Below are 11,411 nucleotides of genomic sequence, written 5' to 3' on the forward strand. Positions count from 1 at the left end.
TATTCTACTGTAGGTGTGCCTAGTCAGAAAACTTCCTTTGTTGCTTCCATCACTGCTTATGCGTCTAACATTAGAGCTATGAATCAAGAAGGTAATGGATACCAGTGGGAAAGTTGGGGGATGAAAGGGAAATGAGGTAAAAGAGCACACTAGCAATTATTGTAACCATTATTGAAAACAAACTTGATTGTAAAACTGTTAATGCAAATAATTGAAACTGTATAAATAAAAAACGGCCCAAGCTATCTGGGACCACTTGTTTGAAACAGATGGTCACAGTTTCTTTGCTGCACTGACTTCATGAATCCATTCCAGGTTATTGGACCTGTTTGGATTTTGACTTCCAGTAGACTCATTTTGTCAAAAAAAGAAAGAAAGAAAGAAAGGAAGGAAGGAAGGAAGGAAGGAAGGGAGGGAGGGAGGGAGGGAGGGAGGGAGGGAGGGAGGGAGGGAGAGAGAGAGAGAGAGAGAGAGAGAGAGAGAGAGAGAAAGAAAGAAAGAACGAAAGAAAGAAAGAAAGAAAGAAAGAAAGAAAGAAAGAAAGAAAGAAAGAAAGAAAGAAAGAAAGAAAGAAAGAAAGAAAGAAAGAAAAGAAAAAGAAATAAAGACACAGGCTAATGGATTAGATACAAAAAATAGGATCCAATATTTTGCTGCGTACAAGAAACAAACCTTAACATCAAAGTTAGACATTACCTCAGTGTAAAGAGTTAGAAAAAGATAAAAAGATTTTCTAATCAAATGGACCTAAGAAGCAAGATGGTATAGCTATCCTAGTATCTAACAAAATAGATTTCCAATCAAAATTAATCAAAAATAAGGAGAAGAATGAAGAGCTCTAACTTAACATTAGGCAGCCATGACAGGTTACAGAATAACAGTACTGGGACTAGGCCTCACCTTACAATAAGCAGGAAAAACCACAAACTGTACCCTGCATGGGCCAATACGAATTGAGACAAACAAGTACCAAATGCTCCTAGAACATAAAGAATAGCTTACATTACTTGTATATAGATTACCAGTCGCCTTGCAACAACACCAGTACAAATCCCTGTTTGACAAGACTTTTGTTGCCCCATTCCTGCCCAATCAGGAGTTCAACTCCCATCTGAATCTAGAATTCCCATACACTCCCTCCTTCCTCCTTAAAACCCTGCCATAACTGAGCTCAGGGCTCTCCCTGATCTAACTGCTATGTAGCTACAATCAAGCAAGTGAAACACCTGTATGACAAGAACTTCAAGTTTTTGAAAAAGAAAATGAAGAAAATATCAGAAGATGGAAGGATCTTCCATGATCATAGATTGTAAGGATTAATACAGTAAAATTGGCAATCTTACCAAAAGCAATCTACAGACTCAATGCAATCCCAATTAAAGTGCCAAAAGAATTCTTTACAGATCTTGAAAGAACAATACTTAACTTCATATGGAAAAAAAAACAAAAAATCTAGGATAGCTAAAACAATCCTATACCATAAAAGAACTCCCAGCGATACCACCATCCATGATTTCAAGCTGTACTATAGAGTTATAGTAATAAAAATTACACGGTATTGGCAGAAAAACAGACAGGTGGATCAATAGAATCAAATCAAAGACCACGATATAAATCCACAAACCTATGGACACCTGATTTTTGACAAGGAAGTCAAAATATGCAATGGAAAAGGAAAGCACCATCAACAAATGGTGCTGTTCTAACTAGATGTTGGCAGGTAGAAGAATGCAAATAGATCCACATTTATCACTCTGCACAAAACTCAAGTCCAAGTGGATCAAAGACAACTTGGTCTTGAGTTTTGTGTTCATCCAGCTAAAGCTGAAGAAGAGAAAGTGGGAAATGATCTGGAATGCATTGGTACAGGAGAAAATTCCTGAACAGAACACCAGTACCCCAGGCACTAAGATTGACAGTTAATAAAAGGATGTAGTGTGACTTCTAATTGGACTTAATAATACAAACCAGGATTCAGTTATCAGGGTGAAAGCTGAAAGATCAGAGAAGCAGAGCAACCATCCACTAGAAAAACTTCTTACCTCTAGGAATCCTCACACTGAAATGGACCAAGCTTCTGTCTCCACTGCCCCCTTATCACTTCCTCTCCCCACCCAGGCATACCACTTTCTGTATCCACTTTCCTAGTGCTGGGATTAAAGGCGTGAGCTTCCACCACCTGGCTCTGTTTCTCTTTTAGACTGGACCAATCTGATGTAGCCCAGGGTGACCTTGAACTACTGATTTTCCAAGTGCTGGGATTAAAAGTCTGTGCTACCACTGCCTGGCCTCTATGGTTGATTAGTGGATAGCTCCACCCTCTGATCTTCAGGCAAGCTTTAATTGTTAAAGAACAAACAAAATATCACCACAAATGGGACCGCAGGAAATTAAAAAGTTACTGTAAGGTGAATGACACCATCAATAGGGCAAAATGGCAGCCTACAGAATGGGAAAATTTCTTCACAAACCCCACATCTGAAAGAGGGCTGATTTTCTAAATATGTTAACAACTCGAGAAACAACAAGATATCAATAAACCAAATAATCCAGCTGGTTACTGAAGTTCTAGGACAGTGGTTCTCAACCTGTGGGTCATAACCCATTCAGGGGTAGAAAGGGTTACATATCATCTATACTGCATATCAGATAATTACATTACAACTCATTAACAGAAAAATTACAATTATAAAATAGCAATGATAATAATTTTATGCTTGGTGTTCACCACAACATGAGGAACTGTATTAAAGGGAAGGTTGAGAACCACTGCTCTAGGACCACATGGAGAGATTTTTAATGGAAAATTCCATTTTAAATACCAAAACAATTATATTTCAGTTCTCAGAACATCCACAGTGAAGTGATTAAATATGGTGGAGAGGGAAAAGATGTAGATTGCCACCAAATGTGAATTTCTTTGAGTGGCTGTGCTTCAATCAGAGAAATCATTAGAGACCATATCAGGAATACCGTAGGCTTGGCTCTTTCCTCATAGTGTGTGTATCCATGGACAGTGGCAATCTGTCAAACTATCCCATAGACACAGAAGCTCTCACACTGATCTCACACTTGCCTCAATGTAGACCCTATTCTAGCATGTCTTCTGAATTTCTATGTGAAAAATGATCTGTGTCTTATGACTAGTATTATTAATAAGACACAATGAGGATATAATGTGTTGATGAATTTGTAATTTAACATAGTGATCTATAGAATAATATGTACGATCCTGCAGATTTAATAACCCAGATCTTTAAGGGTATATTAAAGTAGGTGAAATGGAATTTGTGTCCTGGGTATGTCTTACATTGAAGGACACTCCAGATAACTTAGACAAATCCTGACTGAAAATAAAAATGGAAAGGGAATGTGGGAAATGACAGAGGTAAAGGATTTAGCCAAAATGTGCAAGGTCTAAGATTGTATCACTGGTACACACAGACTCATGTAGAGACACAAAATCAATATGAACGTACTGGATCAACAACTAAGTCAGTGAATTGATCTACAAGATAGCGAGGATAATAAAACGAAACAATAAATAAGATGGTAGTATGACTTGTTTATTCTTTTTAGGAATGGAAAAACAGGCATCTGGTTTCATTGCTCCCAAAGGGAATGAAATCCAGGGTGATTGTGTCAACATGGTGGGATTACATGGGTGATTTAATCACTTACAAAGTAGTTACACAAAAGAGGGCTGATGGCACTGTAAAAATTATTATAAGTAACTAGATATTTTGTTGAGGGTAACACTCCTACATTAATATGCTTGGTATAGTTGGACAAATGCTTGGTCCCCTCCTAACTGATATACACTAAAAAATGGACTGGTAGGTTCAAGGTCTTTTTTTTTTTAAGTAAGGACAGCCTAAATGCAGACAATAGTCTCCTTGCAGATTAGTAGACATCATTGATCATATGACCTTGACTGGTCCACGTAAAAAAGAGTGTGGAGCCATGTGGTCTCTGTACTATTTCAGCCAGCCTACTGAAAGGAGAATCAACTCCGGTGTGGGGGTCTGATCTCTGATCTACAGATCAGAGAATCTCCTTGATAAATGAGGGAAAGACAGCTAGATCTCAGATGTGATTTCTTCATCAAATTCTGCTTGAAAAGCTTGGTTAGAAAGTACGTGGTGCACATGTTTAATCCCAGCACTCAAGAGGCAGAGGCAGACAGTTTTGTGGATATCTGTGAGTATGAGGAAAAACTGATCTACCGAGTGAGTTCTAGGACAGACAAAGGCTACACAGAGAAGCCTTGTCTCAAAAAGCAAAGAAATAAGAACAAACAAGCAAAAAAAAAAAAAAAAAGGAAAACACCAAAAACAAAACAGAGAGAGAGAGACAGAGACACAGAGACAGACAGACAGAGACAGAGAGAGAGGAGTGCTTTAGGATGAACATGGAGTTGGGATGGACCAGCCTGATTCCATACTAGGGTAAGAAACTGCATTGTTATAATGTCAGAATAAATTGTTTCTATTTGCTACAAAATTCAAGTTTGACTCACAGGTACGATATAGTGATAAGATAAGATGTTAGTTATGTCAAGGAACCTTGAGAAGTTTTGCCAAGATGATCTGTCAAATAATCTAATCTGCTATCTGCTTCTGTAAAATTCTCCTGCAAAATTCTTGTTACAAAATCCACATTTTACATATTTTTCCCTATAAAGGGGGCCTGAAAAGTTAAGCCACATTGTACTCTGAAATTCTGCTTTGCAGCATATATATATATATATATATATATATATATATATATATATATATATGCTTCGTAAATAAAGCTTGCTTATTTGGCTTTAATTAGGTTGGTAGTTTTTGTTCTTGAACTACAGGGTCACTAATGAGATTTTGGCATGAGAATGATGACTTTTCTCTTAAATCATGTTTGCTTTCTTTTATTTATTCTTCTCTCTTACAATACACCCTCCAAAAGCAATTTCCCCTCCCGGCACTACTCCCAGTTCCCTCCCCCACTGCCCCGAGGATACCCTAGGACACTGGTGGACCAGCCTGACTCCATCTTAAGATCAGGAGCTGTCTTACAAGGTGAAAATGAGATCTTTTCAGTTTGCTGTAAAACTTAATTTTCTATTTCCTGGAAATTGAATTTACCATACCTTAAACCTTTCTGCATTTCAACTTGAACTACACCATCCCCATACCACTAAAACTTTTTGCCAAAGAGTCTCATACCACCATATCCTTTTATATTTTGGTTACCAAGTTTCTATTTTGACGAATTTCTATCTGGAGACTCCAGATTTTGCCCTGTAAAAGGAGCTTAGAGTTAACATGCTGAGGATCTCCTGAGCCCCACATTGGGGCTAAGGTTGGGGTGGAGAGTTAGAACATCCCCTGGATATGTTTTGCTGTACACAGAAGTAAAGGCTGCTTCCTTCAATCCAAAACAATTCATGTTGGTGGGTTTTACTTTTCTTCGGTGGGATCAACAACATGAAGGAGACTCTTGTATGGCAGGTCTACGCATCCTGTCTTTACGTGATGTGGTTTTTAAATTTTGTTACAAGGAAAACCCAAGCATAAGACACCTTGGGCAAAGGACCTGATTCCAGGGAAGTGGAAACCAGAGATCAGATTTCAGTGCTGCTTTGTATAAGCCACACCCTAAATTGCACTAGGCAATTAGAGGCTTGAAGGGGATTGGCTGTCCCAGCGGGATTAGTGGGAGTGGCCACAGAACTGGAGTATAAAAGGATCAGCTTTTGAACACAGTCCTCACTTGTAGTGCTAAGGGAAAAGCATCCTTCTACTCGCTGAGAAGACTCCCGCAAGCTGTTCAGAGTTGGCGTCTGGAGACATGGAGGCAGCTCTGAGGCTCTCAGAAGGGGAATCTCACTGTAAGACTTTTACAGCATGCAGGTCCTCAATCGACACTGTCGACCCGGAAGTCTCTTTGTGTTTTTATCCCTCAGCAGGTTCAAATGAATCAACTCCTGCCACCCCAGACCTGTATCAGGATAGAACTCAGGCTGCAGCCAAGCTGGCCGCCAGGAACAAGCACAGTGTGAGTTGGGAGAGGCCCGAAGGTGTGGGTGCAGGTCTCCTGAACACGGGCAACACCTGCTACCTCAACGCAGCGCTGCAGTGTCTGACACACACACCACCTCTTGCCGACTACATGCTCTCCCAGGAGCACTCTCGGAGCTGTTGTCACCAGGAAGACTGCATAATGTGTGCCATGGAAACTCATGTGACCCAGAGTCTCCTCCACTCTAGAGATGTCAAGCAGCCCCCGAAGAAGCTGACTGCCACCTTCCACAAGGACAAGCAGGAAGATGCCCATGAGTTTCTGATGTTCACCTTGAATGCCATGCACGAATCCTGCCTTCGAGGGAGCAAGCACTCAGAAGGCACCTCTGAAGACGGCAGCCTGATCCATGAGATATTTGGAGGCTCATGCAGATCTCAAATCAAGTGTCTCAGCTGCCAGGGCACCTCAGATTCTGTTAACCCCTTTCTGGACATCTCCCTGGATATCAACACAGCTCAGAGTGTGAACCAAGCCTTGGAGGATTTAGTGAAGCCCGAAGAGCTGTGTGGGGGAAATGCCTACCACTGTGACCATTGCCAGGAGAAGATGCCAGCTTCAAAGACCCTGACAATTGAAACTGCCTCGAAGGTTCTCCTGCTGGTATTGAATCGCTTCTCAGACTTCATGGGTGGCAAAGTGGACAGGAAAGTGAGCTACCCAGAGTCCCTTGACCTGCGGCCATACATGTCTCAGCCTGAGGGAGGACCGCTGGTGTATGCCCTTTATGCTGTGATGGTGCATGCTGGTGTGACTTGTCACTGTGGACATTACTTCTGTTTTGTCAGAGCTGGCAATGGCAAGTGGTATAAGATGGATGATTCTAAGGTTGTGAGGTGGCATGTGACTTCTGTCCTGAGCGAGCCTGCATATGTGCTCTTCTACATCCGGGAGACTGAACTAAACAAGGACAGTGTCAAGGGGCCAGTAGGCACAGTCAACAAGGCTCAGGTTGGACAATGGCAGAACAGAAAGCTCAACAGAGGATCTTGGGTGGGAGCTGTAGAACCTCGAAGACACATGGAGAATAGAGTAGCCATAGAATCCTCCTTACACGAGTGGAAAGTGCTTCAGGAACAGAACAGGCACAATCCTGTGCTGAACCTCAAAAGAGCTGAACCCACTCTGCCAGCCAATGCAGTTGTGATTCACCAGCCCAGATACAGAGAATACTGGTACAAGAAAGATCCCAACAAGGAGAATTGCCCATATCACAGTTCTGCCAGATTTCTGTCTGCTCATGGAGCCATGAACAGTGGACAGCTCTGCAGTCAGGGAGGAACATCAAGTTCAAGAAGAAGAAGAAGGAAAAGAAGAAGAAGCAAGGGTGGAGGCCTCTACCTGTCTACTAAGGCTCACTGTAATTACTGACCATGTGTCCTGTGGACATATCTGAACTTGAGGAAGCCCTTGGAGCAGGAGATTTGGACCTGTGGGCCAGGAAGAACAGAATGTCTTATGCTCCCTCTGTGTCCTTGTCTGGCCTCGCCAAGTCCCTAAGGATGACTGTTTGGATGTGGAAGAAACTTCCCAAGGTCCCAGGATGAGTCAAGCCCCACAAAGCTTCTGGTTTCCTAGGGGAGATCTACAAAGGCCTATACTGGAACTCATGGATCATGGTAGAGGCAGCTCACCATCCACAGGCTTTTGATGCAGGATTTGTATTCAGCCAGCAAGGTTCAGGCCATGCTGTCTTCTCTAGCTCTTCCCTGTAAAATCTTTCTTTTGGGTTTGCGATGTAGAACACACTGTGGGGACTTTTTTATTCATTTTGCTTGAGCAGCAATTCTTTGGAGCAATAAAATTCTGGAATTTCACACTCTTTGTTGGTCTTTTCTTTTTGGCATGCACTCAAATCAGTTTGGAAATACTCTTGGAAGTCTCTACTCAGCGTTGGAATGGAAAAAGAGGAATCTGGTTTCATTGCTTTCAAAGGAGATGAAATCTAGTGTGACTGTGTCAACATGATGGGGTTAGATGGGTGATTCAATCACCTGCATAGCAGTTAAACAACAGAGGGCTCAGGGCTCCATAAAAATGTTATTATCAGTAATTAGAGGTTTTGTTGTGGGTATCACTTCTATATTAATATGCATGGTAAAGTTGCTCAAATGCTTGGTTCCTCTTTCCTCATATAAGCTAAAGAAACAGAATGTAGGTTCAAGGTCATTTTTTTTCAATGTGGACATTCTAAATGCAAACAGCAATCTTCTTAGAGATCATATAACCTCGTTGATCAAGTGACCTTGTCTGTGACATAAAAAAGAGACTGTGGCCTTTGTATGGTTTCAGCTAACCTCCTGAAAGTAGCACCCTGTCTGGTGTTGGCATCAGGATTCTATAGCTCAGAGAAGCTGCTTGATAGACCAGTGCAAGACAGCTAGGTCTCAATTTTGATGCCTTTATCAAATATTGCTTGAAAATCTTGGTTAGAGACTTTAGGTATCTGTGGTGATATTTTACTTGTGTGTTAGTAAATAAAGTTTGCCTGGATATCAGAGGTCACAGCCAGGCATAAACAAAAGTCAGATGGTGGTAGCACATGCCCTTAATCCGATCACGTGGCAGGCAGATTTTCTGTGTGTTCAAGGACATAGCCAAGTGTGGTGACACATGCCTTTAATCCCAGTACCAACCATGGAGACCTGCAGGTCTGTACAGACAGGCAGTGACCAGGAAGTGAGGTGGCTGGACTAAGCCAATGAGAGGGCAGAACATTAAGGCAATAAAGGAGCACGTTAGACAGAGAGAAGCTGGGTTCTCTTGGGAAGCTATGGTGGTTTGGTGAGCTAACATTAATTGGTGACTATCACTATTTCTCTGATCTCTACAGCTTTCATCCCTGTATTTGGCTCTGTGTTTCTTATTTAATAAGACTATTTTGAAATTCGTCTACAAGTTTCACACACCTTTAATCCTGGCATTCAAGAGGCAGGCAGATCTCTGTGAGTTCCAGGCCAGTCTGGTCCACAGAGTTATTATTAGGACAGCCAAGATTACCAGAGAAAAACATAGAAAGAAAAAAAAGAAAGAATGAAGGGAAGGAAGGGAGTGAAAAGAAGGAAGGAAAGAAGAAATAAAGTAAAGAAAGCAAGAAAAGAAAGAAAGAAACTTAAGAGTTCTTTGAATGAACATGGCAACTTGATGGACCAGCCTGATTCCATATTAGTGTAAAAAGCCATTTGTTATAAGTTGTGTCAAATTGCTACAAAGTTCAAGTTTGACTCACTAGTACTCTACCCCCAACAAGATAAGGTGTTCTGTCAAGGAACCTTGGGACATTCTGCTAAGATGATTTGTCAAATAATCTATTCTGCTATCTTCTTTCATAAAAGTCTCTTGCACAATCTTTATGTTACAAAATCCCCATTTTAAATTTTTTCTGTAGGAGGTGGGCTGACACCTAGGTTAACCCTCACTGTATTCTCAAATCTCATTGTAGAGTCAGAAATATGCATAGTAAATAAAGCTTGCTTAATTGGCTTTAATTGGGCAGGTGATTTGTTCTCAGTAGGCTGGATCAACAGCTCCCTGATGAAATTCTGGTGTGAGGGTGACAGTATTTCACTTAAACCATGTTTGCTCCCTCCCTCCCTCCCTCTCTCCCTCTCTCCCTCCTTTCCTTCCTTTCTTCCTTCCCTCCCTCCTTCCCTTCTGTTCATTCTTTCTATTATCATCACAACATTACATTCAGACTCCAGTTCTTCTTCCACCACTTTTCCCAATTATCTCCACACCTCACCTCTCCCCCAGACCTGCTCCTCCTCCATTTCCCTTCATAAAAGAGCAGGCCTCCAAAGGATATCAACCTAACTGAGCATAGCAAGACACAATGTACCCAGGCACAAACCCTCATATCAACTCTGGATGAGGCAACACAGCAGGAGGAGAAGGGTCCCATGATCAGACAAAAGACTCAGAGAAACCCCACTCCCACTGTTAGGAGTTTTACAACACCACCAAACTGAACAACCATACCATATATGCAGGGGACCTAGCGAAGACCCATGCAGGCTCCTTGACTGCCCCTTCAGTCTCTCTGAGGCCTTTGAGCCCTGCTAAGTTAAATCTGTGGGTCATGTTCTCCTTGAATCCCTGAATTCTCTTCCTCCTACTGCCCTTCTGCATGATTTCCTGAGCTCTGCCTAATGTTTGGTTATGGGTCTCTGTATCTTTTCCCTTCAGTTGGTGGGATGATGATTAGGATAGGAACCAATCTATGAATATTTCAGAATGTTTTGGTAGGAATTATTTATTTCTTTATTCATATTTGTTTGCTTGTAAGTTTGTATGTCTATTTTACAAGTTATATTTGGTTCTACTATCCAGTCTCAGGTTCCAGCCCATCCTTGCAGTGTTGGGCATGGGCTCCTCATGACATGGTCCACAGGTTAAACCAGTAATTGGTTGGCCACCCTCACAAGTTCGGAGCCTCAGTTGGATGAGAGAATGGGGTGCCAGAAAGACTGGAATGTGTGAAAAAGGTAGGGGGTTACAGGCTTATCCAAGTCTTGGCATCAGTGAAGGAAATCCTGCACATGGAGGGGTCCCTTCTGGACCCTGGACTAGGCACAAAGCATACCCAAACACCTGTTTTAACAGAGAGATCCTTTATTAAGCAGGGGGAAAAAGTTAAAGTGATTCTTTCTGACCCAGGTAGAAAATCAGCAGCAAATGACCTTGTAGGTATAATTTTTTAAGACAAGAAAAAAGGGGAGGTCTATGTGTGAATGGGCTGAGTTGAAAGTAACAGCTCATATATAATAGCACAATTAATTAAATTATTAGAAAATACCAGAGACCATGTTGTGTTATTTCTTTAAGAACTGGCATATTTAATTATCCAGATACATTTTATTGGTAAGCTTTTGCCATATTTGGAAAAAGGATAGAAGTTGACATTTTACAGGAATTCATTAACAGGACAATGTCTAATCCTTAGAAATCAAAGAATTTAACCTTCAGACTAACTGAATCCAAAACCAATGAAATATTCTTTCTAATAGTTGTCCACTAAAATGTTCTTCTTCAAGACTGCATCCATGTTTAATGCTCTCTTCTCCTTTTTTCATATGTGTTTCATCACATTACCCTGGCCATTATGTCTATTCTCAGTGCCTTGCAATTTGGAATAATTTGACATTCAGCTCTGTATTCCTCAAATTAGATCCAGTTTATAGTTAATAGTGCTAGTTAATAGTATTTTGTGTCTCAAAAATGAGTGAATTAGTGAAATAATATCAAATACTGTAGTAACCTGATGATTTTACCTTCTTAATCAATAATGGAATTAAGTCTCGTAGATTCATTTTCAATGAAGCTTAGAAAAATGAATGTTCAGGGAAGAA

General features: G+C 41.0%; 1 protein-coding gene across 1 annotated transcript; it reads left to right on the forward strand.

The window, feature by feature from the left end:
- Positions 1-5,832: 5,832 nt before the first annotated feature.
- On the forward strand, positions 5,833-7,434 carry LOC114687216 (ubiquitin carboxyl-terminal hydrolase 17-like protein B). The gene has a single exon (XM_028861923.1). The coding sequence runs from the start codon at positions 5,833-5,835 to the stop codon at positions 7,432-7,434; it is 1,602 nt and encodes a 533-aa protein (XP_028717756.1).
- The last annotated feature ends 3,977 nt before the right edge of the window (positions 7,435-11,411 follow it).

This window comes from Peromyscus leucopus, chromosome 1 (assembly GCF_004664715.2).
Source record: "Peromyscus leucopus breed LL Stock chromosome 1, UCI_PerLeu_2.1, whole genome shotgun sequence".
Lineage (NCBI taxonomy): Eukaryota > Metazoa > Chordata > Mammalia > Rodentia > Cricetidae > Peromyscus > Peromyscus leucopus.